The following is a 27,903-nucleotide window of genomic DNA, read 5'->3' as shown; positions in this document are numbered from 1 at the left end:
CCCCAGCAGCGCCAGGGGCCGGTTTCTCGGGGACTCTCTCGGCTTCGGTCGCGCCGGGGGTGTCACTGGCTCCGGACGGGGAGCAGGGCGAGGCTTGTGGCTGGTCTCTGGCAGCGGAGGGGTTAACCCTGTGGCCCGCTGCTGGGGGCGGGGAAGTTGCTCTGGCTCTTGCTGCTCCGCAGCTCCGGGGCTGAGCTTCCCGGGTCAGACGCTGCCGCCGCCTCCATCGTGAGCCGGAGCCCGGGCTGAGCCGCTGCCGCTGCCCAGCGGGGTGTGTGCGGGGAGAGCCCTTCCCCAGCGCCCCTCGGGGCCCAGCCGCGGGGACTTTCTCCGGGGGCTGGAACCAGCCCCGGGCTCTGCCGACACCAGCCCCTGAGCTGGAGCCTGCAGGTGAGGGGAGAGACCCGGGGGAAGGGCTGGGGCCGGGGCTATGGCACCATCTGCTGCTTTGCTGCTCCTGAGCAGCCTCCTGCAAACCGAGGCTGCTCAGTCCCACCAGGGCAGGGGGTAGGCACCAGGCTTAAGAACAGGATACAGGCACTGCCAGCCAGGGCCAATCGAGGGGTAGGAGGGCCATTTGGCCTGGGGCTCAAGCTCAAAGGGGGCCTCAAATTTAGACCCTTGTAAATTTTTTTGGTCTTTGATAAGTTTCACAACTTTTTTTAATGCTCATCTGTATTGGACTAAAATATGACACACACTATCAGCTTAGAGCAGCAAATTTAAGCAAATAAGAGATGTGATTTGGTAAAAGACATATTTTTTTGTTAACTGATATATATATATATGTTGTCAGATTAAAGAGTTAAAATGTTCATAAATATTAATAAAAATATACCGGTTCTGATGGCACAAGATTAGACGGTGATGAACCTATCCTCTCAGATCTGCTGATTATATAAACAAACCACTACTAGTGGCTGGTGCTGGATCAAGTGTAAGTTGAAAGGTAGAGAATTGTTACATTTTAGTATCTTTAGAATTTTACATCTAGTTGCCTAAGGAATTATTTATGTGTGAGAATTCCTCATTATTATCTTCATATGGTAGCTAAAAGAAGTGACTGGTTGGTTGAGCCTTAGCTTGGTAGCTTGGCCATCATCATAGGCTTTCGTAGTCTATAGGCCCAGACTCAAGGTGAAAATTTGTGAGGACAGTCTTGTACAGTGAGTTTCATGAGGACACACGTTTGAAATTTTTGGACATTATCCCTTTGTCTGTATCCGTGTCTGTGTTTACTGTATATATGTCATTCCTTTGTCCTCAGCTCAGCCTGTTATATTATACCTTGCATGCTTGAGTTTTGATTCAGTGATAAGGATAATAACCTCTCTGAGTGCTTCATTTTACGTTCTTAATTAGTATTCCTTCATTTTAAGTCTTTTCAGCATTTGTGTAACATGTTTACAATAGAAGATTTCAAGTGCAGATAAACTACTTATTTACAGCAGAATATTTTAAGTGTGGATAGGCTACATAGTAACTGGATAGATCACTATGAAGAGGAGATTTGAAAGCAAGAGATGGCGAAAACAACTGAGTGAAGCAGCAGCTAAGAGCTCAAAGCCAATAACTTCATTTCTCAAACCACTGGAAAACACACCTTACCCAACAAACAATGCTACAGATAATGAAAACTCCGCAACTGCAACAGGAGATATTTCAATGCCAATACCTGAACATGAGGACACTAGTCAAGAAGGAGATGTACCAACAGTAACAGATGCAGCAGAAGACCCTGTGTAGGATCAAGAAAATCAACAGCAACAGGAAGATGTAGATCTTATGCAGCAAGAGCTATTCATGAGTACTACAGGTTTGACTGTGACTGACATTACATTTGAGCAGCATTGCTCTTGTCAATAATTCCAATCTTTTCTTCAGAGTAGTTGTTTTGAAATTCCAAGTAACATTCCATGCTTTCCCTACTTTTCTGCTGACATTCAAAAACTCTTCCAAATGGTGAGACCTGCAACAACAGACTGGTTATGCTGGAGTATGGAAGAACAATCTCTGGACTGTGCACCCTGCTTATTTTGAACAAAAATGCTGCAAATGCATCAGTTCTCTCTGATCAATCAGGATGGAGCATCAGCAGACGTTGGAGGAAGTTGAAAGGCTGAATACTATTATATGAGAGTTCAACATCACACAAAGAAAGCTATGTTGCATGGAAATCAGCCAGTAAGGCAGCATCAGCTGAAAGTTCAGTTGAGAATTTACTCTTGACTGAACTCTCTACAGAAGCTAGTAACTGGAAAAAACTTCTTGAGTGCATCCTGAACATAAGAACAGCCATACTGGGTCAGACCAAAGGTCCATCCAGCCCAGTATCCTGTCTACCGACAGTGACCAATGCCAGGTGCCCCAGAGGGAGTGAACCTAACAGCTAATGATCTAGTGATATCTCTCCTACCATCCAGCTCCACCTGCTGACAAACAGAGGCTAGGGACACCATTCCTTACCCATCCTGGCTAATGGCCATTAATGGACTTAACCTCCATGAATTTATCCAGTTCTCTTTTAAACCCTGTTATAGTCCTAGCCTTCACAATCTCCTCAGGCAAGGAGTTCCAGAGGTTGACTGTGCACTGTGTGAAGAAGAACTTCCTTTTATTTGTTTTAAACCTGCTGCCCATTAATTTAATTTGGTGGCCCCTAGTTCTTATATTATGGGAACAAGTAAATAACTTTTCCTTATTCACTTTCTCCACACCACTCATGATTTTCATACATTCATAGATATTAAGGTTAGAAGGGACCATTATGATCATCTAGTCTGACCTTCTGCACAATGCAGGCCACCAAATCTCACCCACGCATTCCTGCAATAAACCTCTCATCTATGTCTGAGCTATTCAAGTACTCAAATCATGGTTTAAAGACTTCAAGGTGCAGAGAATCCTCCAGCAAGTGACCCATGCTCCATGCTGCAGAGGAAGGCGAAAAAATCCCAGAGCCTCTTCCATTCTGCCCTGGACGAAAATTCCTTCCTGACCTCAAATATGGCGATCAGCTGAACTCTGAGCATATGGGCAAGACTCACCAGCCAGATACCCAGGAAAGAAATCTCTGTACTAACTCAGATCCCACCCCATCTAACATTCCATCACAGGCCATTGGGCCTATTTACCATGAAAAGTTATCAATCAATTAATTGCCAAAATCATGTTATCCCATCGTACCATCTCCTCCATAAACTTATCAAGTTTAATCTTGAAGCCAAAAAATTGTCTTTTGCCCCCACTGCTTCCCTTGGAAGGCTATTCCAGAACTTCACTCCTCTGATGGCTGGAAACTTTTGTCTAATTTCAAGTCTAAACTTCCTGATGGCCAGTTTATATCCATTTGTTCTTGTGTCCACATTGGTACTGAGCTTAAATAATTCCTCTCCCTCCCTGGTATTTATCCCTCTGATATATTTATAGAGAGCAATCATATCTCCCCTCAGCCTTCTTTTGGTTAAGCTAAACAAGCCAAGCTCCTTGAGTCTCCTTTCATAAGACAGGTTTTCCATTCCTCAGATCATCCTAGTAGCCCTTCTCTGTACCTGTTCCAGTTTGAATTCATCCTTCTTAAACATGGGAGACCAGAACTGCACACAGTATTCCAGGTGAGGTCTCACCAGTGCCTTGTATAACAGTACTAACACCTCCTTATCTCTACTGGAAATACCTCGCCCGATGCATCCCAAGACCGCATTAGCTTTTTTCACGGCCATATCACATTGGTGGCTCATAGTCATCCTGTGGTCAACCAATACTCCTAGGTCCTTCTCTGTTACTTCCAAGTGATGCATCCCCAGTTTATAACAAAAATTCTTGTTCTTAATCCCTAAATACATGACCTTACACTTTTCACTATTAAATTTCATCCTGTTACTATTACTCCAGTTTACAAGGTCATCCAGGTCTCCCTGTATGATATCCCAGTCCTTCTGTGTATTGGCAATACCTCCTAGCTTCGTGTCATCTTCAAACTTTATTAGCACATTCCAACTTTTTGTGCTGAGGTCAGTAATAAAAAGATTGGTCCCAAAACTGATCCCTGAGGAACTCCACTGGTAACTTCCCTCCAGCCTGACAGTTCACCTTTCGGTAAGACCCACTGTAGTCTCTCCTTTAACCAATTCCTTATCCACTTTCAATTTTCATATTGATCCCCATCTTTTCCAATTTAACTAATAATTCCCCAAGTGGCACCTTATCAAACGCCTTACTGAAATCTAGGTGAATTAGATCCACTGCATTTCCTTTGACTAAAAAATCTGTTACTTTCTCAAAGAAGGAGATCAGGTTGGTTTGACATGATCTACCTTTTGTAAAACCGTCTTGTAGTTTTTCCCATTTACCATTGACCTCAATGTCCTTAACTACTTTCTCCTTCAATTTTTTTTCCAAGACCTTGCATACTACAGATGTCAAACTAACAGGCCTGTAGTTACTAGGATCACTTTTTTTTTCCTTTCTTAAAAAGAGGAACTATGTTAGTAATTCTCCAGTCATACGGTACAACTCTATCATATCCCCCCTTAGTCTCCTCTTTTCCAAGCTGAAAAGTACTAGCCTCTTTAATCTCTCCTCATATGGGATCTGTTCCAAACTCCTAATCATTTTAGTTGCCCTTTTCTGAACCTTTTCTAATGCCAGTATCTCTTTTTTGAGATGAGGAGACCACATCTGTACGCAGTATTCAGGATGTGGGCATACCATGGATTTATATATCGGCAATAAGATATTCTCCGTTTGATTCTCTGTCCCTTTTTTAATGATTCCTAACATCCCGTTTGCTTTTTTGACTGCCACTGCACACTGCGAGGACGTCTTTAAAGAACCATCCACAATGACTCCAAGATCTTTCTCCCGATTAGTTGTAGCTAAATTAGCCCCCATCGTATTGTATGTATAGTTGGGGTTATTTTTTCCAATGTTCATTACTTTACATTTATCCACATTAAATTCCATTTCCCATTTTGTTGCCCAATCACTTAGTTTTGTGAGATCTTTTGAAGTTCTGCACAGTCTGCTTTGGTCTTAACTATCTTGAGCAGTTTAGTATCCTCTGCAAACTTTACCACCTCACTGTTTACCCCTTTCTCCAGATCATTTATGAATAAATTGAATAGGATTGGTCCTAGGACTGACCCTTGGGGAACACCATTCCATTCTGAAAATTTACCATTTACTTCTACTCTTTGTTCCCTGTCTTTTAACCAGTTCTCAATCCATGAAAGGATCTTCCCTCTTATCCCATGACAATTTATCATCCTTTTTCTTTCTGAGTGGGTATTAGGTTTCTTTGGTTCCAGTCAACATATTGGTGATTGTGTAAATGGAAACTTTCTACGCATAGTTGAGCTCCTCAGCAAATATGACCCACTTCTATCAGAGCATGTTAAACGTGTTCAAGAATCGCAAGAGAGTCAAAAGCGCATGCAAGTCCATTATCTCTCCACACACATACAAAACAAGTTTATTGAGCTATGTGGGTCATTCGTACAAACAACAATTCTTGATGATATTCAAAATGCCAAGTATTTTTCAATCATTGTTGATGCAACTCCAGATTGTTCTCACAAGGAACAGACTACTATGGTTATTCAATATGTTAAGATTGTAGACAGCTCAAAATTTTCAATTGAAGAAAGGTTTATTTTGTTTGATAATTTCACGATAAAAACTGAAAAAGAAATTGCTGCTTGAGTACTAGCAATTCTAGAAGGTTTTAAGTTAGACTTTCAAGTCTGCATTGGTCAAGCCTATGACAATGGATCTAATATGGCTGGGAAGTACAAAGGTGTACAGGCAGTTCTGCTTGAGCATACTTCAGACTGTATTTTCTCCAGCTGTGGAAACCACACTAAACACGCACTAAACCTTGTAGGTGTTGACTGTGCTGAATCATGCAAGGAGGCAATTATTTACTTTGGAACTGTTCAGCAAATGTACAATCTCATCAGTAGCAGTCCCCAAAGGTGGGAAATTCTGAAGCAATATCTTCCTGTTTCACTGCATGAGATGTCCAAAACTAGATGGTCTGCAAGGATTCAACCAGTTGCGCAGCATTTGAATTCAGTGAGAGAGGCTTTAAATGAGCTTGAATTTCTCAATCTCATTGCACAGGCTTGAACTGACCTTCAGTTTATTCAGAAGCACATGTCCAAATTTGAATGCATTCAGATGTCATCTTTGTGGAGAAAGCTACTTACAATGATCCATCAAACTAATCTGGTAATTAAAGCACACAATGCTACACTTGATGTTGAGAGGGATAACATTGAAAGTCTTATCAATGACATTCAACAGATTCATGAACAATGGGATGCGATCCTGACTGAGTCCAAATTAGTAGCACAGAATATTGGTGTGACGGTGCCCCCCATAAGCCTTTATGGAAGTATGCTTATGAATGAATATATATATATATATATGACATAACTGGAATATGTTTTATGCTACATGTGCCATGTAGCATATCTATGTAAAGTTTATGATCTACTGAATTTATTAATCCTATTTGTATGCATATATCGTTTTTGTATTTGAAGTTATGAAGATTGGCTTTGTACTGGCTTGTTTTTTAAGTAACCTTTGTAAAAAGTTTGGTCAGTTCCTTGAGAAAGGAATGTGCAGATTAGGTACCCAATCAAGAAACACTTAAAGGACAATGAATCTTGGAATGCTCCAACCCATATAAGAAGTCTACCTGAGGATGTTCAAGGAAGCCTGTGAACCATGGCTGCCACCTCTAAGTTCTGAGTCATGCATGGACGTGTGACTTGCCCATGTGCCTCCAAAACTCCATCTTGGAGCTGGACTTTGCATAGGAGAGAGGACGGGGTCTCCACCCACAGAGTGAAGTCTATTTAAACCCCTGGGAGGCCCCTCCATTTTGTCTTCAGCTAGCTAAAGAGAGATCCTCTCCAACCCCAAGGATACCTGAAAGAAACTGGAACAAAGGACAGTAAGTACAGGGGGTATGAGTGATTGCTGGACCCAGACTAGAAGGAGACTAGTCTGTAAAAGAAAGCTTACTGTAACTGGTGAGGTTTTTATCTGTATTCAGTTTTATTATTGTACTAGACTTAGACTTGCGTGTTTTATTTTATTTTGCTTGGTAATTCACTTTGTTCTGTCTGTTACTACTTGGAACCACTTAAATCCTACTTTCTGTATTTAATAAAATCACTTTTTACTTATTAATTAACCCAGAATATATATTAAAACCGGGGTAGGGGGCAGCAAACAGCTGTGCATACCTCTCTATCAGTGTTATGTCCTTATGTCAGCATAATTATGATATGTATTTCAGAATATTATTTATAAATGTTGTTCCATTTTATAGCATACTGAAAATGTATTAAGAAATGAAACCGCTTCAGAAATATACATTATGTATTTATTGCATTTACTTCACTTGCAAATTACTTCCATGAATTATCAACAATCCCAGATAAATTCATTGTAATTGATATGTACAGCTACATACATTTGGAATGTAGACGTAAAATGGGATAAAAAGTTAGACAAGACACATTTGTTGTTGATGTTTTTATTAAAAGCAAACAAACAAAACCCTCCATTTCCACAAAAGACATAGACCATGTTAGTAAGGAGAGAGCTCTATCTGATTGTTGTGATTTTATAGCACAAAGATTTTACTATTATTTATTTTTTTCTAAACTGAATGAAATGTAACATGAAGTCCTGATGTAACACTGAAAAGAAATACTAAGCCATTGAGGGAAGTCTGTGCTATTCTCCTTATGTTCCTGAAATTCCCATTCCACATCTAGCTAGCAAGAGATGTTAAGAGTAACGAGAGAGGTTTTTTCAGGTATGTTAGCAACAAGAAGAAAGTCAAGGAAAGTGTGGGCCCCTTACGGAATGAGGGAGGCAACCAAGTGACAGAGAATGTGGAAAAAGCTAATGTACTCAATGCTTTTTTTGCCTCTGTCTTCATGAACAAGGTCAGCTCCCAGACCACTGACTGGGCAGCACAGCATGAGGAGGAGGTGACCAGCCCTCTGTGGAGAAAGAAGTGGTTCGGGACTATTTAGAAAAGCTGGATGAGCACAAGTCCATGGGGCCGGATGTGCTGCATCCGAGAGTGCTAAAGGAGTTGGCGGATGTGACTGCAGAGCCATTGGCCATTATCTTTGAAAACTCATGGCGATCAGGGGAGGTCCTGGATGACTGGAAAAAGGAGAATATAGTGCCCACCTTTAAAAAAGGGAAGAAGGAGGATCCGGGGAACTACAGGCTAGTCAGCCTCACCTCAGTCCCTGGAAATATCATGGAGCAGGTCCTCAAGGAATCAATTCTGAAGCACTTAAAGGAGAGGAAAGTGATCAGGAACAGTCAGCATGGATTCACCAAGGGCAAGTCATGCCTGACTAATCTAATTGTCTTCTATGATGAGATAACTGTCTCTGTGGAGGAGGGTAAAGCAGTGGACGTGTTGTTCCTTGACTTTAGCAAAGCTTTTGACACGATCTCCCACAGTATTCTTGCCAGCAAGTTAAAGAAGTATGGGCTGGATGAATGGACTATAAGGTGGATAGAAAGCTGGCTAGATTGTCGGGCTCAATGGGTAGTGATCAATGGCTCCATGTCTAGTTGGCAGCCAGCATCAAGTGGAGTGCTCCAAGGGTCGGACCTGGGGTTGGTTTTGTTCAATATCTTCTTTAATGATCTGGAGGATGGCGTGGATTGCACCCTCAGCAGGTTTGCAAGTGACACTAAACTGGGAGGAGAGGTAGATACGCAGGACGGTAGGGATAGGATACAGAGGGACCTAGACAAATTAGAGGATTGGGCCAAAAGAAATCTGATCAGGTTCAGCAAGGATAAGTGCAGAGTCCTGCACTTAGGACGGAAGAATCCCATACACTGCTACAGACAAGGGACCAAATGACTAGGCCGCAGTTCTGCAGAAAAGGACCTAGGGGTTACACTGGAAGAGAAGCTGGATATGAGTCAACAGTGTGCCGTTGTTGCCAAGAAGGCCAATGGCATTTTGGGATGTATAAGTAGGGGCATTGCCAACAGATCGAGGGACGTGATCGTCCCCCTCTATTCGACATTGGTGAGGCCTCATCTGGAGTACTGTGTCCAGTTTTGGGCCCCACACTACAAGAAGGATGTGGAAAAATTGGAGAGAGTCCAACGTAAGGCAACAAAAACGATTAGGGGACTGGAACACATGACTTATGAGGAGAGGCTGAGGGAACTGGATTGTTTAGTCTACGGAAGAGAAGAATGAGGGGGGATTTGATAGCTGCTTTCAACTACCTGAAAGTGGGTTCCAGAGAGGATGGATCTAGACTGTTCTCAGTGGTAGCAGATGACAGAACAAGGAGTAATGGTCTCAAGTTGCAGTGGGGGAGGTTTAGGTTGGATATTAGGAAAACTTTTTCACTAGGAGGGTAGTGAAGCACTGGAATGCATTACCTAGGGAGGTGGTGGAATCTCCTTCCTTAGAAGTTTTAAAGGTCAGGCTTGACAAAGCCCTGGCTGAGATTATTTAGTTGGGGATTGGTCCTGCTTGAGCAGGGGGTTGGACTAGATGACCTCCTGAGGTCCCTTCCAACCCTGATATTCTATGATCTGCTATTGACTTGCAGAGTCACCTTGATCTAGTCCAGTGGCCATCAACCGGTTGATCGCAATCGACTGGTCGATTCTAGAGGATTTCCCAGTCAATCGCAATCTCAGGTGGCAGCACAGCGTGGCTGCTGTTGAGGCAGACTCCCTGCCTACTCTGGCCCCACACTGCTCCCAGAAGTGGCCACTGCATCCCCGTGGCCCCAGGGGCAGGGAAGCAGGGGTCTTCCTCCATGCTCTGCTCCCGCCTGCAAGCACCACCCCCACAGCTCCCATTGGCCAGGAGAGGTGCGGAGGCGATGCTTGCAGAGAGGGGCAGCACACGGAGCCACATGCCCCCTGCATCGCAGGGGCCACTGGGATGTGTTGGCCCCTTCCGGGAGCGGTGTAGGGCTGGGGTAGGCAGGAAGCCTGCCTTAGCCTTGCTGCGCCTGCTGCCAACCAGGAGCCACTGGAGGTAAGTGCTGCCCAGCGGGAGACCGCACCCTAACCCCCATCCTTGAGCCCCCTCCCAGAGCCAGCACCCCAACCCCCCTCCTGCACCCCAACATACAGCCCTGAGTTCCCTTCTGGAGCCAGCACCCCATACCGCTCTTGCACCCTATGCCCCAGCCCTGACTCCTCTCCCAGAGCCATCATCCTGCACCCCAACACTCTGCCCCAGCCTGGAGCCCTGTCCTGCTCCCTCCCAGAGCCCACACCCTGCACCCCCTCCTGCACCCAAACTCTCTGCCTCTACCCCAGCCCGTAGCCCCCTCCTGCACCCCAACCACCTGCCCCAGGCTCAGCCCAGAGCCCCCTCTCACACTGCGAACCCCTTGGCCCCAGCCCAGAACCTGCACCCCCTCCTGAACCCCTGCCCCAGTCCAGTGAAAGTGAGTGAGGGTGCAGTAGAGTGAGCGACGGGCGGGTGGAGTGAGTGGGGCGGGGCTTTGGGGAAGAGTCAGGGCCTCTGGGAAGAGGCGGGGTAGATCCTGAGTTGCCCTTAGCCCTGGTCTACACTAGGACTTTAGGTCGAATTTAGCAGCGTTAAATCGATTTAAACCTGCACCCGTCCACACAGTGAAGCCCTTTATTTCGACTTAAAGGGCTCTTAAAATCGATTTCCTTACTCCACCCCTGACAAGTGGATTAGCGCTTAAATCGACGTTCCCGGCTCGAATTTGGGGTACTGTGGACACAATTCGATGGTATTGGCCTCCGGGAGCTATCCCAGAGTGCTCCATTCTGACCGCTCTGGACAGCACTCTCAACTCAGATGCACTGGCCAGGTAGACAGGAAAAGAACCGCAAACTTTTGAATCTCATTTCCTGTTTGGCCAGCGTGGCAAGCTGCAGGTGACCATGCAGAGCTCATCAGCACAGGTGACCATGATGGAGTCCCAGAATCGCAAAAGAGCTCCAGCATGGACCGAACGGGAGGTACGGGATCTGATCGCTGTTTGGGGAGAGGAATCCGTGCTATCAGAACTCCGTTCCAGTTTTCGAAATGCCAAAACCTTTGTGAAAATCTCCCAGGGCATGAAGGACAGAGGCCATAACAGGGACCCGAAGCAGTGCCGCGTGAAACTGAAGGAGCTGAGGCAAGCCTACCAGAAAACCAGAGAGGCGAACAGCCGCTCTGGGTCAGAGCCCCAAACATGCCGCTTCTATGATGAGCTGCATGCCATTTTAGGGGGTTCAGCCACCACTACCCCAGCCGTGTTGTTTGACTCCTTCAATGGAGATGGAGGCAATACGGAAGCAGGTTTTGGGGACGAAGAAGATGAGGAGGAGGAGGAGGTTGTAGATAGCTCACAGCAAGCAAGCGGAGAAACCGGTTTTCCCGACAGCCAGGAACTGTTTCTCACCCTAGACCTGGAGCCAGTATCCCCCGAACCCACCCAAGGCTGCCTCCTGGACCCAGCAGGCGGAGAAGGGACCTCTGGTGAGTGTACCTTTTAAAATGCTATACATGGTTTAAAAGCAAGCATGTGAAAGGATTACTTTGCCCTGGCATTTGCGGTTCTCCTAGATGTAGTCCTAAAGCCTTTGCAAAAGGTTTCTGGGGAGGGCAGCCTTATTTCGTCCTTCATGGTAGGACACTTTACCACTCCAGGCCAGTAACACGTACTCAGGAATCACTGTAGAACAAAGCATTGCAGTGTATGTTTGCTGGCATTCAACCAAAATCCGTTCTTTATCTCTCTGTGTTATCCTCAGGAGAGTGAGATATAATTCATGGTCACCTGGTTGAAATAGAGTGCTTTTCTTCAGGGACACTCAGAGGTGCCCGTTCCTGCTGGGCTGTTTGCCTGTGGCTAAACAGAAATGTTCCCCACTGTTAGCCACAGGGAGGGGGGAAGGTTGAGGGGGTAGTCACGCGGTGGGAGGAGGCAAAATGCGACCTTGTAACGAAAGCACATGTGCTATGAATGTAATGTGAACAGCAAGGTTTACCCTGAAAGAGTGTAGCCACTGTTTTATAAAATGTGTCTTTTTAAATACCGCTCTCCCTTTTTTTTTCTCCACCAGCTGCATGTGTTTCAATGATCACAGGATCTTCTCCTTCCCAGAGGCTAGTGAAGCTTAGAAAGAAAAAAAAACGCACTCGCGATGAAATGTTCTCCGAGCTCATGCTGTCCTCCCACACTGACAGAGCACAGACGAATGCGTGGAGGCAAATAATGTCAGAGTGCAGGAAAGCACAAAATGACTGGGAGGAGAGGTGGAGGGCTGAAGAGAGTAAGTGGCAGGCTGAAGAGAGTAAGTGGCGGGCTGAAGACAGGGCTGAAGCTCAAATGTGGCGGCAGCGTGATGAGAGGAGGCAGGATTCAATGCTGAGGCTGCTGCAGGACCAAACCAGTATGCTCCAGTGTATGGTTGAGCTGCAGCAAAGGCAGCTGGAACACAGACTGCCACTGCAGCCCCTCTGTAACCAACCACCCTCCTCCCCAAGTTCCATAGCCTCCACACCCAGACGCCCAAGAACGCGGTGGGGGGGCCTCCGGCCAATCAGCCACTCCACCACAGAGGATTGCCCAAAAAAAAGAAGGCTGTCATTCAATAAATTTTAAAGTTGTCAACTTTTAAAGTGCTGTGCTTAAAGTGCTGTGTGGCATTTTCCTTCCCTCCTCCACCACCCCTCCTGGGATACCTTGGTAGTCATCTCCCTATTTGTGTGATGAATGAATAACGAATGCATGACTGTGAAGCAGCAATGACTTTATTGCCTCTGCAAGCGGTGATTAAAGGGAGGAGGGGAGGGTGGTTAGCTTACAGGGAAGTAGAGTGAACCAAGGGGCGGGGGGTTTCATCAAGGAGAAACAAACAGAACTTTCACACCGTAGCCTGGCCAGTCATGAAACTGGTTTTCAAAGCTTCTCTGATGCGTACCGCGCCCTCCTGTGCTCTTCTAACCGCCCTGGTGTCTGGCTGCGCGTAACCAGCAGCTAGGCAATTTGCCTCAGCCTCCCAACCCCCCATAAACGTCTCCCCCTTACCCTCACAGATATTGTGGAGCACACAGCAAGCAGTAATAACAGTGGGAATATTGGTTTCGCTGAGGTCTAAGCGAGACAGTAAACTGCGCCAGCGCGCCTTTAAACGTCCAAATGCACATTCTACCACCATTCTGCACTTGCTCAGCCTGTAGTTGAACAGCTCCTGACTACTGTCCAGGCTGCCTGTGTACGGCTTCATGAGCCATGGCATTAAGGGGTAGGCTGGGTCCCCAAGGATACATATAGGCATTTCAACATCCCCAACAGTTATTTTCTGGTCTGGGAATAAAGTCCCTTCCTGCAGCTTTTGAAACAGACCAGAGTTCCTGAAGATGCGAGCGTCATGCACCTTTCCTGGCCATCCCACGTTGATGTTGGTGAAACGTCCCTTGTGATCCACCAGAGCTTGCAGCACTATCGAAAAGTACCCCTTGCGGTTTATGTACTCGGCGGCTTGGTGCTCCGGTGCCAAGATAGGGATATGGGTTCCGTCTATAGCCCCACCACAGTTAGGGAATCCCATTGCAGCAAAGCCATCCACTATGACCTGCACATTTCCCAGGGTCACTACCCTTGATATCAGCAGATCTTTGATTGCGTGAGCTACTTGCATCACAGCAGCCCCCACAGTAGATTTGCCCACTCCAAATTGATTCCCAACTGACCGGTAGCTGTCTGACGTTGCAAGCTTCCACAGGGCTATCGCCACTCGCTTCTCAACTGTGAGGGCTGCTCTCATCCTGGTATTCATGCGCTTCAGGGCAGGGGAAAGCAAGTCACAAAGTTCCATGAAAGTGCCCTTACGCATGCAAAAGTTTCGCAGCCACTGGGAATCGTCCCAGACCCGCAACACTATGCGGTCCCACCAGTCTGTGCTTGTTTCCCGAGCCCAGAATCGGCGTTCCACAGCATGAACCTGCCCCATTAGCACCATGATGCATGCATTGTCAGGGCCCATGCTTTCAGAGAAATCTGTGTCCATGTCCTGATCACTCACGGGACCGCGCTGACGTCGCCTCCTCGCCCGGTATCGCGTTGCTATGTTCTGGTGCTGCATATACTGCTGGATAATGCGTGTGGTGGTTAATGTGCTCCTAATTGCCAAAATGAGCTCAGCGGCCTCCATGCTTGCCTTGGTATGGCGTCCGCACAGAAAAAAGGCGCGGAACGATTGTCTGCCGTTGCTCTGACGGAGGGAGGGGCGACTGATGACACGGCTTACAGGGTTGGCTTCAGGGAGCTAAAATCAACAAAGGGTGTGCCTGTACATCAAGGAGTATTTCAGGCAGGACTGCACGGAGGGTTCCAATAAGAAATGGTGCACCTAAGTTATTGTCGTTATTGGAACAAGAAGGTTAGCCGGGCCTCTGATTGATACATGGCTAGATTTACCTCGCTGTACCTTCTCTGTAAGTGACTGCAGTGTGATCTAGAAGAATGAGTCCCCCTAGACAGGGGAGGGGGGGAAGCAAATGAGTACAAAACAAATCTGGTCTATTTCTTGTTTTGATCCACTCCATCTATCTTTTACATCTTTGGCTGGCAGCAGACGGTGCAGAAGGACTGCATGCCATCCACATCTCATGGCTGCTCGGCAGAAGATGGTACAGTACGACTGCTAGCAGTCCGTATCGCCTGCCCGCTCACCATAAGACGGTTCAATAGGACTGACTGCAGGACTAAAGAGAATGACCTGCTCAAGTCACTCCAAATTTAGTCCCTGCGCCCATGTCTGCCCAGGCGCTCCTGATCGACCTCACAGAGGCGACCAGGAGCACCTCAGACATGACGATGACGGCTACCAGTTGTACTGTACCGTCTGCTGCCACAAGGCAAGGGGTTGCTGCTACTTTGTAGCAATGCCGTACCGCGTCTGCCAGCACCCAGGAGACATAGGGTGACGGTTACCTGAGCGGGCTCCATGCTTGCCGTGGTATTGTTGCCGGCACCCAGTGCCGAGAGGCTGAACAACAGCTTGAGTGGTTTGTTACCCGGTGTGCTATATTTAATAATTACAACAGGGTGGAGAAGCAGAAAAGTTTATTTGCAGCTGCAAAAAGGTACAGGGAGAATAAAATTTTAAATTTTGTATAATAGAGCAGGGAGTTATATAGGCTTTTATATATATATATTTTTAGTATATTTATTTAATAGCAAGCTGCTTTAAGTATTTATATAGCCAGCTAATTTAGTTTTTAGCTAGTTTTTTGATTTTTTGTATTATTTGTTAAACTATACATAAAGCTGCTTTATTTAGCATTGTTTTTTTATATTTTCCCTGTTTGGCCTTGCTTAGTTTCAGGCAGTCTGACTCTGCAACATACTGTTGCAGATTTTCAGCATAACTGCTGTGTGTGCCTCCAGGCGGGGGGGCCAAGGACACTTGGGCCTAGCACGCAGAGCTGCTGCGAGTGCCTCCAGGCAGGAGGGGGGGCCAAGGACACCGGGGCCTAGTGCAAGGGGGCTTCATTGACACTCGTGGTCTTCCATCCCCTCGAGTTACCTAGTGGCCATGCCCCAGTGTTCCCAACAGTATGGCGTCTGCACAGGTAACTCAGGAAAAAAGGCGCGAAATGATTGTCTGCCCTTGCTTTCACGGGGGGAGGGAGGGAACGGGGGCCTGACGATATGTACCCAGAACCACCCGCGACAATGTTTTAGCCCCATCAGGCATTGGGATATCAACCCAGAATTCCAATGGGCAGCGGAGACTGCGGGAACTGTGGGATAGCTACCCACAGTGCAACGCTCCGGAAGTCGACGCTTGCCTCGGTACTGTGGAAGCGCTCCGCCGAGTTAATGCACTTAATGCACTTAGAGCATTTTCTGTGGGGACACACACACTCGAATATATAAAACCGATTTCTAAAAAAACGACTTCTATAAATTCGACCTAATTTCGTAGTGTAGACATACCCTTAGATTCAAAAAGTTATCTTGGGCATAAAAAGGTTGGAGACCAGTGAATTGAAGGAATTAACATAGGGTTTTTACCTTCAATTCCTGTTATTCTGTTCCCTTATTAAGGGCTTGTCTATACGGTATGACACTAAAGAGGTGAAGTTAAAGTACATAAATTGCAGCACCTTAAATCTGAGAGACTTAAATATTTAATCTGGTCAGTTTAAATATAGCTGTGGTTTAAACAAATAAATATGTTGAAAGACTGAAAGCTGACTTGCTTACGCTGTATAAGTATTTTCATGGACAGAAACTAATGGATCCCCAAGGTGTCTTCAGTCTAGTGCAGCAGTTCTCAAACTGTGAGTCGGGACCCCAAAGTGGGTCGCAACCCCATTTTAATGGGGTCGCCAGGGCTGACTTAGACGTGCTGGAGCCCTGGGCTGAGGCCAAAGCCCAAGGCCCACCACCTGGGGACAAAGCCAAAGCCCGAGGCTTTCAGCCCTGGGTGGTGGGGCTCAGGTTACTGGCTGGGGCTGACACCTTTGGGCTTTGGCTTTGCCCTCCTCTTTCCCGCCTGGGGCGGTGGGGCTCGGGCTTTGGCCCCAACCTGGTGTGGCAGTGCTCAGACAAGCTCAGGTTTTGATCCCTCCTTCTGGGGTCTTGTAGTAATTTTTGTTGTCAGAAGGGGGTCACAGTGCAATGAAATTTGAGAACCCTTGGTCTAGTGGATAAAGGTTTAGTGTGAACAAACAAGTGAAAATGGAAGCCAGACAAATTTAGATTAGAGAGTAGGCACAAATGTTTGATAGTAAAGATGATTAGCCACTGAAACAAATGACCAATGGATATCTCTTGATGTCTTCAAATCAAGACTGGATGACTTTCTAGAAAATATGCTTTTGGGAAATACAGGTTTGTACCTGGGTAACTGTGTTAAGTGTAATGGCTTGTGACACACAGTAGGTCAGATTACGTGACTAATGATCCCTTCTGGTACTGTGAATCTATTCTGTGGATTTTAGGATCTCATCCTGCAAACACTCACAACACATGTTTAATATTAAGCATCTGAATGGTCCCATTGACTTCACCTAATCTCTGTTGTGAAGAGGGCTTAAAAAGTCTCCGTTTCTTTAGTCCTGGTGAAAGGGCCTTGCTCTGTGCTTCAAATAGACTGATGAAGACTAGGGGCTTTAAATACAGGAGCCTAAATTTAGACACCTAAATCCATATTCAGGCAGCTGAATAAGCATCTTGTTTTTTAGAAACACCGGACACTCAGAACTGAATCCCATTGTTGTAGGCGCAGTAATTTGGAAACTCAAGCCACGTATTGAAAGAAATGAATATGGATTTGGGATCTAACTTTTGTGTGTTGTGTATGTAATATCTAGATTCAAGCATTTGCCCAAAATATCAGAGTCTAGAATGTCTGTTAACAGGAAAAGAGTTTGGGGGGGATGGGGGTGTGGAAAGGATTAAAGCCCCTCCTGAAATGTCTCCAATTGTCCTTCTCACCCTGACAGGCTGCAGAACACGCATGTCTTGCTCCGGATCATCCCATGCCCTCCAGAGACAGGGAAAGGAAATGGCAGCAGCGGAGCCAGTGACCTTCGAGGAGGTGGCTGTGTATTTCTCTGAGAAGAAATGGGCTCTGCTGGACCCGGGTCAGAGAGCCCTCTACAGGGATGTGATCCAGGAGAATTATGAGACTGTGACCTCGCTGGGTAAGGATTCCTGTCCCCTCAGCTGCCAGATGCTGTGTGGGCTCTGGAGTAGCTGAGTTGAGTTTGGCTCAGGATTCTTCATTGGCCCCCCATATGTCAGGGGGATCAGCCCCAATAATCACTGGCTCCCGTGTGAGAGACTGTCCACTCCCATACAACAGCAGATTCAGTGACATAACAATGATGCTATTCTTCCCACAAACAAGGTTTCAATGTGCTTCACCACCATCTTGTGCATGTTCTGTCTTGGCTAGAGGTGTGAGTGGAAGGGCCCAGTCAGGAACAGCATATACCAGAGTGCTGGAGCTGGGGCTGGCTGCTGTTCGTGCCTCCAGGCCTACCTCTTGTGCCAGTGTGCTGAACTCTGGGAAGGAGGGTGCAGTTCCTGGAGTCCTTTCCTGGCTATGGCTGATCGCTGTGAGCGGGGCTGGGTTCTGGGACTGAGCAGTTAATGCTCTGTGAGCCTTCTGTGGGGTGTATCGCTGTAGTAGAAAAAAGTGAGGAGGGCTCTTCTTGTTTTCAGACACTACACTTGGTCTCAGGAGACCTCCGTTCAATTCCCTGTTCTGCCACAGACTTCATGAGTAACCTTGGGCAAGTCACTTAGACTGTGCCTCAGTCCCCTGTCTCTGCAATGGGTATCATAGTATGTCTCTATTTCACAGTTCTGTATAAGGATAAATACATTAAATCTGGGAGATGCTCAGATACTGTGATCATGGGGGCCCCTGTAAGTACCCTGATAGCACAATGGGGTCCTGATTTACACTGGAGATTCCAGGTGCTGCTGTAATTCATAATCTTCACTTCCTGTAGCGGCTGCAGTGATGTATGATTTGTTGTTAGCGCCACAGTGTGTTGTAACAGCTGCTCAGTGCTGCTGTTTCTGGAGCTCTGATGTCAGCTGCACTAGCAGAGAGTGCAGCTTGCCCATTCAGCACACCTCAGTGGCGTTCCTAAAGAAAGATCACAGGCTGGGTTCAGTGGCTAACGCATTCGGCCAGGTTTATTGTCAACGAAGCACAGTACTAGTGTCCCAGGTCAATGGGTACAGGTACAGTAACGTGTTTTAGTCCCTCCACACCCGCCCCCCACCCCGACAATGGTACCGACTCAATCAGCAAACCAAGATGCTGTCCCCTGAGCTACCACAAATATCCCCTCCTGTGACTTCTTCTATACATTGATGCAAAGAAGATACATCTTACACGCCAACTGTAGCTACCACCCTTATCCATGTACCAGTTAGTTTGAACAAAACATCCCTATCCATTATCCTGTCATCCCATCCTTATTTTCACAAGGGGTCAGTGTGTTCCTATACCGTCTCTTAGCAATGTGTTTATGTAGTTACTGTTAGAGAGCTTATTCCTTCACTCTCCCACTTCCCTGGTCCTTCTCGCATGAACAGAGAGCAACAATACCCGAAGTCCGAAGGTGCAAACAATTCGATGTTTATTGGGGTGAACTTCCAGCAAGCTTAAATACAAGTTCCTTTTTCCTTATTTTCGATCCCAACTTACTTCCTGTTTGCCCCTAATTTATATAGTATTATTCTTAGCTATACCTTAACCAATCATTCTACTGAAATTTAACTAACCAATCCTAACATATTTTAACATGATTAGCTAACCAATTATATCCCACCACCTCAATTAGTTTACACCCAGCAAAATTAATTATACAGCAGACAGGAACAATCACAGAACCAGACAGAGATTATACAGACAAACAATAGCAAAGTGGGAACTATAATGACAAAACAATACAGAAGTGAGGATTTTACATCCCAGCTATTGATAAGTGAGTTCTTGCCAGACAGGATGCTATCAAACTAAGTTTCCTTTTACATTTTCTAGGCACTTCCCTTTCTCTGGAGGTGATAGGAATACAATCCTGTCCTGATAGTGCCTGACAGCCCAAATAGCACCTTATTTCAATGTGACTAGTTTGGAATGTGAGGATGTGACCGTTCGCTTCCTAGCTTATGGCTGCCTCTGCTGCTTAGCCAAAGGCCTTAGCCTAAGAACAGGGCCTCAAACTGTCACAGTAAGAGAAGACCCTTACACCAGCAGACAGTGATTTTGATTCTTTCTTTTATACCTCTAGAACTAGCCAAGTAATAAGAATACCCCTAAATTCTTAAAGTACAGGCCTTTACAGACAGGCCTGAATATCTATATCCTAACAGATACTTGAGAGATCTTTTTGTTTTTATGCCCTCCTTACCCATCAGGAATGTGCTTACTTGCTTAGCTGACACCTAGTGTGGTACCATTCTGCCAAGGCCAGGCCTATTCTGGTTCCCAGCCATTGGTTCACACTGTTAGTTATGCCTAGGGCTCCAACAAGGTCTACATTCCCTTCTTTTTTTGTCTTTTTATGGGAGGATGTTTACCCATCATCCCGGAAAAGCATACTGTATGAACTGAAAATACTCAGTGGGCTAAACGCTGTTTCTTGGCCATTTTGCTTTACCCATCTATACATTCATGCCCCATGTGTCCACTGGTCTCCACATTCTCTCATATGACCTGTGGACAGTTTCCTCTCCCCCACCGCCCAGTTGTTTCTAATGATCAAATATTACTTTGTCAGGATTGAGTGTTGGTTACCAGACACTGAACAAGATGGTTTTGAATAATATGTGCCTCAGTTAGGATTCTGTGTCACTGACCGCACATCACAAAATACACCCCATCCAATGTTCTCCTCCTGGATAGATATATGGCCTTCTTCACCAGGGTGAAGAATAGGCCGACGAGGAAGTCCCGAGATTTTGTGGGGCCATGGATGGGCAGGGAGTAAATAAAAATGTTGAGATTCTTGCTGCACTTTTCCCTGCACAAGGGGTTCCAGAGGGTGCAGAAAAGGGGCTGCCACCTGTCACACTCCAGATACGGATATGCCAGGGTCTCCCTCTCCCACAGAATGAACAAGTGCCAGGGAAGTCTGAAAATTGTGTCAACAACATGCCCGCGCTACGTGAAAGAGCCCAACCAACTTATATTCCTGGTCGGCCGCGGAATCAAGGTGGAATACAGGCTGGCCCACCAGGGCTCCTTCTCCTCAATAGGTGACAAAATGTCCAGCCATTTTGTATCTGGGGAGGACATGAGTGCAAGGAAATGAATTGGGGACAGTGTGTGTGTATATAGCTTCTCTTGTGATGTGGCTGAGGGGCTCACTGGCTGTATCAATATGAGTCAGCTCAAATGGGAGATTGAAAATGATGGTGGGGCTCATGGGCTAGGAGCCTGACATCCATGCTCCAGAGAGCCAGGGGATACGGGCAGGTCGGGAACACCTTGCCCAGGGAAAGCCACAGAGACGGGGGATAGGGCAGCCTTTATCTTCTGGAGCACATAGTGGGGGACATGTGGGGTGGGCAGTGCTATATACTGGGCAAGCATACTGGGTCCACCCAGTCCTGCAAAACATAGTTGAGAAGGTCACGGACTTTGATTACACCAGCCAAAACCAGGAACCTCCACCCCCTGTGCCACAAAAGGTGGATTGTGCAACAGGAGTTCAGGAAGGAGGTGTCCACCCTCAGCAGCTGCAACAGATCTGATTGCAGAGACCAACTTGTGTGGCCTGAGGAGATCGCTGTCAATTCACAGAGATTTTGGAGGAGACATCTCAGATGGAGGAAAGCAAGCTGCTGGTCATATCAGAAGACTCAGAGGCAATGGAGGAAGGCATAAGACCTCAAAATTATAAGAAAGGCCCTGTGGGACACCACTATTTACCTCTCACCATTCTGAAACTGACCATTTATTCCTACCATTTGTTTCCCGCTTTTAACCAGTTATTGATCTATGAGAGGACCTTCCCTCTTATCCCATGACTGCTTACTTTGCTTCAGAGCTTTTGGTGAGAGATCTTGTCAAACACTTTCTGAAAGTCCAGGTTCATTATATCCACTGGATCACCCTTGTCCACTTGCTTGTTGACCCCCTCAAAGAATTCTAATAGATTGATGAGGCATGATTTCCTTTTACAAAAACATTTGTCACTCCCAGCTATGTCTATATGAGTTGCAGTCAGATAGCCTGCCACACCCTGGCTTTTAGCAGCCTTAAAGATTACCTCAGGGTGACCCCAACACACTCCTCTCTTAACAAACTGTATTCTCTTCAAGCAAAGTTTCTCATCACATGCTTTCAGCAGTCTTACGAACCAAACTCTTTAGGTCAGGACCACTCTCCCAGAGTCCAACAGCTGTTTTGTCTTCTTAGGTGCGATGCCAGAGACAGACAGGGAGAGGGAGGGGGTGTCTTGGGGTGTTTTCCCCTTTTTATAGTTCTGTCCTCCCTTTGAGAAGAAGCATTTCCAGCTGGGGGCAAGGTGACAGGAAGTCTGTGTGGATGGAAACCATGCTTTTTCTTTGCCAGGATGTAAATTTTTGTCCCACCCCATTTCTTGCCAAAGAATGGCCATTGAGCAGGTAATGGTCCATTAGCCTTGTTTTCACCTGACTGAGGCATCAGCTTGCTCTTTGTCCCTGAGGAACTGGTTTGGCCACTGTGATGGTGCCCCCCGTAAGGCTTTATGGAAATATGCTTATGAATGTGTGTGTGTGTATATATATATGCCATAACTGGAATATGTTTTATGCTACATATGCCATGTAACGTATCTCTGTGAAGGTTATGATCTACTGAATCTATTCATCCTATTTGTATGCATGTATCTTTTTTGTATTCAAAGTTATGAATATTGGCTGTGTACTGGCTTGATTTTGAAGTAGACTTACTAGGCATTTGGTCAGCTTCTTGAGAAAGGAATGTGCAAGTTAAATGCCCAGTCAAGAAGCACTTAACAGACAATGGATCTTGAAGATGCCAATCCACATCTGAGCTTTCCCAGGAATGTGGCTTGGCCGGTAAAAAACTCAGTCATACGTGGACATGTGACTTGCCCATGTGACTCCAAAACTCCATTTTGTAGCTGGATTCTACACAGGGGGTGGGGTGTCCACCCACAGGAGAAAGTCTATTTAAACCTCTGGGAGACCCCTCCATTTTGTCTTCATCTGGCTCAAGAGATAGCCTCTGAGCTAAGAAACTGGAACAAAGGACAGTAAGTACAGGGGGTGTGAGTGATTGCTGGAACCAGACTAGAAGGAGACTAGTCTGTAAAAGGAAGCTTACTGGGTGAGGTTTTTATCTGTATTCAGTTTTCTTAGACATAGACTTGCATGTTCTATTTTATTTTGCTTGGTAATTCACTTTGTTCTGTCTGTCACTACTTGGAACCACTTAAATCCTACTTTCTGTACTTAATAAAATCACTTTTTACTTATTAATTAACCCAGAGTATGTACTAATACCTGGGGGGAGGGGGCAAACAGCTGTGCATATCTCTCTATCAGTGTTACAGAGGGCAAACAATTTATGAGTTTACTCTGTATAAACTTTACACAGGGTAAAATGGATTTATTTAGATTTTGGACCCCATTGGGCGTTGAGCATCTGAGTGTTAAAGGTAGGAACGCTTCTTTAGTTGCTTTCAGCTAAGTCTGCAGCTTTGGGGCACATAGCTCAGTGGTTTGAGCATTGGCCTGCTAAACCCAGGGTTGTGAGTTCAATCCTTGAGGGGGCCATTTAGGGATCTGGGGCAAAAATTGGGGATTGGTCCTCTTTGAGCAGGGGGTTTGGATTAGATGACCTCCTGAGGTCCCTTCCAACCCTGATATTCCATGATTCTATGAGTTCTGGGGCGGGGTGATCCATCCAGAAGTGAGTCATGTGACCGCTCTAAGAACTCCTCCCATCACCCTCTATCAATCAGGATGGGTTCCAGCTGCAGAGGGCCTCCCGGAGAGTGGATTTAATCAATCGGGGGGAGTTCTTCTTAAAGGATAAAGCCTTTTGGGAGCACAAATCTTCCAGGGTTTTTCTGTCAGGACCCTCATATGATCGTTGCTCACTCATTGTAATTACTCTTCAACCACCAAAACTCTCAATGTAAAATTTCAAATTTTTGACTAGTTTGGGTTCTGATCCAAAGTTTAATTGACCTGGTTCCATGGATTTTACCAAAACTTTGCCTCCGTGGGTCACAACTGAGAATACCAAATTCAGGACAAACTGCTAAGCAATAGGGCAGACACACCCCAAAACTGGTGATTATTCTTCCATAAGATATACCAAACCAGCAACGAAAATAAACTTCTGTCTCACCACACTGGCTAACAAGAAGTCAGAAAGGCAGCCTCCTTGGGTATTCCAGTCCTTATTTCAACACCCAAACGCTAGACTTAATGATGAGTGGCTATTTAAAACCAATTTAATCAACCAAGGGATTCTTCCAATCCCAAAGGACCAGCCATGTACCCAGCTCAATATATAACTCAGATGTTACCCAATAATCACATTGTTGCCAATCCTTTAGTATCTAATTATCTAAAGGTTTATTTATAAGAGAAGAGAAAGAGGAGAGAGTTAAAATCAGTTAAAGGAATCAAATACATACACACATTGCAAAGTTTTTGTATCAGGTTTGAAGCAGTGATGACATAAACTACTGGCTTGTTAAGTCTCTGCTTCCTTCTAAAAGATTGGAAGGTCCTCAGTCCTTTGGTTAGAATGCTCCCATTAGTATAAGTGTGTAGTCCAGAGATCAGAGCAGGAAAGCGGAAAAATGAAGATGTTCCTAGGGCCTTTTGTAGTTTCTGCCATGTGGAGTGACACTCATTGTTCCAAGAAAAGCCCCCAGCATAGTTAGTTGAAAAGTACAGGCACAAGATGGAATTTAGTGACACATGAGCTGGTCACATGCTCTTGCATACTTCGATGCGTCATGGCAGGCATTACCCATAGTCTGGCTGAAACGTCCACAGGAAAGTCCATCAAGTGCGGATGAGCTTTTTCCATGGTTTTTGTTGATTGGCCATCAACCAGAATACTCTATTCACAATATGCAGGCTAGACTAGATGTAAACTACCTTGTGGGTACAAAAACAAGAGCAAACACATTTGAAATAGAGATACATAGGCAATATTCATAACTTGAGATACAAAAATGATATACACATACAAACAGGATAATCATAGTCAGCAAATCATAACTTTTCCATTGACACCTCACATGACATACTTTGCACAAGATTTGTTCCAGTTGTATAACAGTGGTAGCAAGAATGATTTACATGGTCATATTTTAATCATATAATGGCACAGGGGGACCTTCCCAAGACTAAATGATGGTCCAAGACAGTGCTCCCTCTAATTTTTTACATCCATGTGCAGGATGAATTTTGTTATGTGCACCAATATGGATTTCATATTGGTGCACATAACAAAATTCATGTGGTGGGTTGGGGCCAAGGGGTTTGGAGTGTGGGAGGGGGCTCAGGGCTGGGGCAGAGTGTTGGGGTGTGGGGGGATGAGGGCTCTGTCTGGGAGTGCGGGCTCTGGGATGGGGCTGGGGATGAGAGGTTTGGGGTACAGGCTGCCCTGGGGCTGCGGTGGGGAGAGAGGACTCCCCCCAGCCCTCTCTCGCTGCAGCAGCTCGGGGGGAGAGTCGCCTCTCCCCAACTGCAGCAGCTCTGGCAGGTCTGGGCTGGGCTGAGGGAGGGGCTCCTCTCCCCAGCCGTGGCAAGTCTGGGGCAGGTCCGTGCTGGGGCCAGCAGGGAGGGACGCCTCTCCCCTCTGCAGTCCATGCGCAGGGCTTAATAGGCAGCTGCGCACCATGCAGCTTAGAGGGAACTTAGGTCTGAGAAGGGGTCTGGCTGAATGTGTGAGGAATGGGCCCACAAGGTATGAAAATGTGAAAAGTAGATTCTGTCCAACCAAGAGGGGTGTGACTGAGCCACCTGCACCCAGACAAAGGTGAAGGAGGTGGGGGACTGGGCACCCGAGGAAGGTTGGGAAACAACACAAAGAGGCTGCTGCTGCTGCTGGCAGAGTAGGACCAAAGCAGTTGAGGGGGAGCTCAGCTGCAGCAATAGCCACACACACTCCTGGAGGATCAGCACAGCCAAACGCCACTATGGCCAGCTGCGGGAGCAGCAGCTATTGTGGGCAGCTGGAGGGTCCCACCCAGGCACAGGCAGTAAGGCGTTCAGGACTTTGGAGTAAAGGGAGGATCTGAAGCAGCCAGCCAAGGATTCACCTCGTTCCTCAGACAGCTTCCTCTCTCTCCTTCTGGTTTAAGTAGTGCATCCGAGCCAAGGAGTGGGGCTAGCTTCCCCCCCAAGTCAGAAGAGAGCCCCTGGGAGCTAGAACTCTGCTAACTCCTTTCTCTGCGAGCTCTAAGTGGTCTGCCAGGCGGCAGCTGCAGTATGAGCACTGCCTGAGGGCCTCGGTTTCAGACCTACAAGCCCTCATAGGAGCTCACATTTTAAGTAATGTGTTCTGGCCTGTGATGCGGTGCATGGAATGGGCCGTGATGGAGATTCAGTTGTATCCTAGAGTGTAGCAGAATGCTCAACTTCCCTGGGGCACAAGCTGGGGCATTCCCAAGGCAGAGGCGATGCACCTTTACTCCAGATGAGTGTGTCATGGGATCTTGTACAATCTATAGCCCAGTCTCTGTAAGATGGGAGAGGAGCCTCTCTGGGTGGGCGACTCAGATCCTGGGTCTGGAAGTAGTAATAGGACTGATGTTAATGAACAAAATCAACACTTGATTAATTGTTTCCCAAGTAGGATTTCCAATTTCCAAACCTAATGTGATATCTTGGGTGGAGCGAGGTGAGGAGCTGTGGGTCCCGGATCTCCAGGGCTCTGAGGAAGGGGAGATCATCAGCGACACCCACACAGGTGAGGAATCAGCTACACTGACTCAAACCTCATAGCAGATGTCACTTCTGCATTTTCATCAAGTGTATGTGACCCTTCAGCCTGTCTTCATCTCTAGTGAGAGGATGTGAAGGAAAGATGGATTCTCTCCTCTGGGGAGGGGTTTTGAGGAAGGAGAATGAACTCAGCTCATGATATTTCAATCTCCCCAGCCGTTATTTGTGTGTGTTCCCCCCTTTTCCTGTTCCCCTTTCAGAGTTTTCCTTTCCCTCAAGCACAGAGAATGACTCCTTTCTGGATTATCTCTCTATCCCACAGGGGAGGGGACAGTGAATGAGAACAGTGAGGAAAGTCTTCAGCAGGAAGGTCCTGAGCAAGTGGCACTGTGTGGGATGTTATGGGGAAGATCTGAAGAGCGTGTTTCCCAGAGTCCTGAGCAGGGAGAAACCTTCGAGAGTCAGCACAGGCCACAAAGACAGCAGGGAAACCATCTAGGGGAGGGACGGAGTACATCCTCTCACAGGAGCAGAGGGGTGAAAAGAAACAAAGAAACCAATCAACAGAAAATCCCCCATGAAGAGGGACACTACACTTGCAGTGATTACAGGAAAAGCTTCCGTCAGCACTCAAGTCTTGAACATCAGAGAACCCACACAGGAGAGAAGCCCTTCAACTGCTCTGACTGTGGGAAAAGCTTCAGTTGGAACTCATACCTTATTAAACATCAGAGACGACATACAAGAGAGACACCCTATAACTGCCCTGACTGCAGGAAAAGCTTCAGTCAGATCTCAGACCTTGTTAGACATAGGAGAATCCACACAGGCGAGAACCCCTTCAACTGCTCTGACTGTGGGAAAAGCTTTAGTCGGCGCTCAAATCTTAACAGTCATCGTACAATCCACACAGGAAAGAAACCGTATAACTGCTCTGACTGCAGGAAAAGGTTCACGCGGCGGTCATACCTTATTAAACATCAGATAATACATACAAGAGAGACACCCTATAACTGCCCTGACTGTGGGAAAAGGTTCAGTCGAAACTCATACCTTATTAAACATCAGATAATACATACAAGAGAGACACCCTATAACTGCGGGAAAAGCTTCAGTCAGAGTTCAGACCTTGTTAGACATAGGAGAACCCACACAGGAGAGAAACCCTGTAACTGCTCTGACTGCGGGAAAAGCTTCAGTGAAAGCTCACACCTTATTGCACATCAGAAAATTCACACAAGACAGAAACCCTATAACCTAAGTTCCCTCTAAACTGCACAGCAGGCTATCAAGGGCTGCCCAGGTGGGGAGAGATGCTTCTCCCCTGGCCCCAACCCGGAGCTATTGGGGATGGGGAGAGGTGCCTCTCCTCCGGACCCATAGCTATCGTGGATGGGGAGACATGGAGAGGTGCTTTCCCCTGACCCCAGGCTGGTGT

At 46.4% G+C, this 27,903-nt stretch overlaps 1 protein-coding gene across 2 annotated transcripts; it reads left to right on the top strand.

The window, feature by feature from the left end:
• On the top strand, positions 1-27,903 carry LOC311531246 (uncharacterized protein). 2 transcript variants are annotated; one of them, XM_084648502.1, is made up of 4 exons: positions 1-390; positions 17,519-17,719; positions 26,377-26,490; positions 26,788-27,903. In XM_084648502.1, exons 2-4 carry the CDS (start codon positions 17,533-17,535, stop codon positions 27,735-27,737), a joined length of 1,251 nt encoding a protein of 416 aa, XP_084504628.1. In that variant the 5' UTR covers positions 1-390; positions 17,519-17,532; the 3' UTR covers positions 27,738-27,903. The 2 variants fall into 2 exon arrangements, with proteins under 2 accessions (XP_084504628.1, XP_084504627.1); XM_084648501.1 differs by having other exon boundaries at positions 26,374-26,490.

Source organism: Lepidochelys olivacea, assembly GCF_965140295.1.
Source record: "Lepidochelys olivacea isolate rLepOli2 genome assembly, chromosome: 14".
In the NCBI taxonomy this organism is placed as follows: Eukaryota; Metazoa; Chordata; order Testudines; family Cheloniidae; genus Lepidochelys; species Lepidochelys olivacea.
Note: the sequence above shows the minus strand (reverse complement) of the source record. Positions and strands in the feature narration are given on the sequence as shown.

Coding starts and splice junctions, on each gene's coding strand:
- LOC311531246 (XM_084648501.1), top strand. CDS start 17,533: ATGTCTTGCTCCGGATCATCCCATGCCCTCCAGAGACAGGGAAAGGAA. Junction 17,720..26,373: donor TGAGACTGTGACCTCGCTGG/GTAAGGATTCCT, acceptor TTGTTTCCCAAG/TAGGATTTCCAATTTCCAAA. Junction 26,491..26,787: donor CATCAGCGACACCCACACAG/GTGAGGAATCAG, acceptor TCTATCCCACAG/GGGAGGGGACAGTGAATGAG.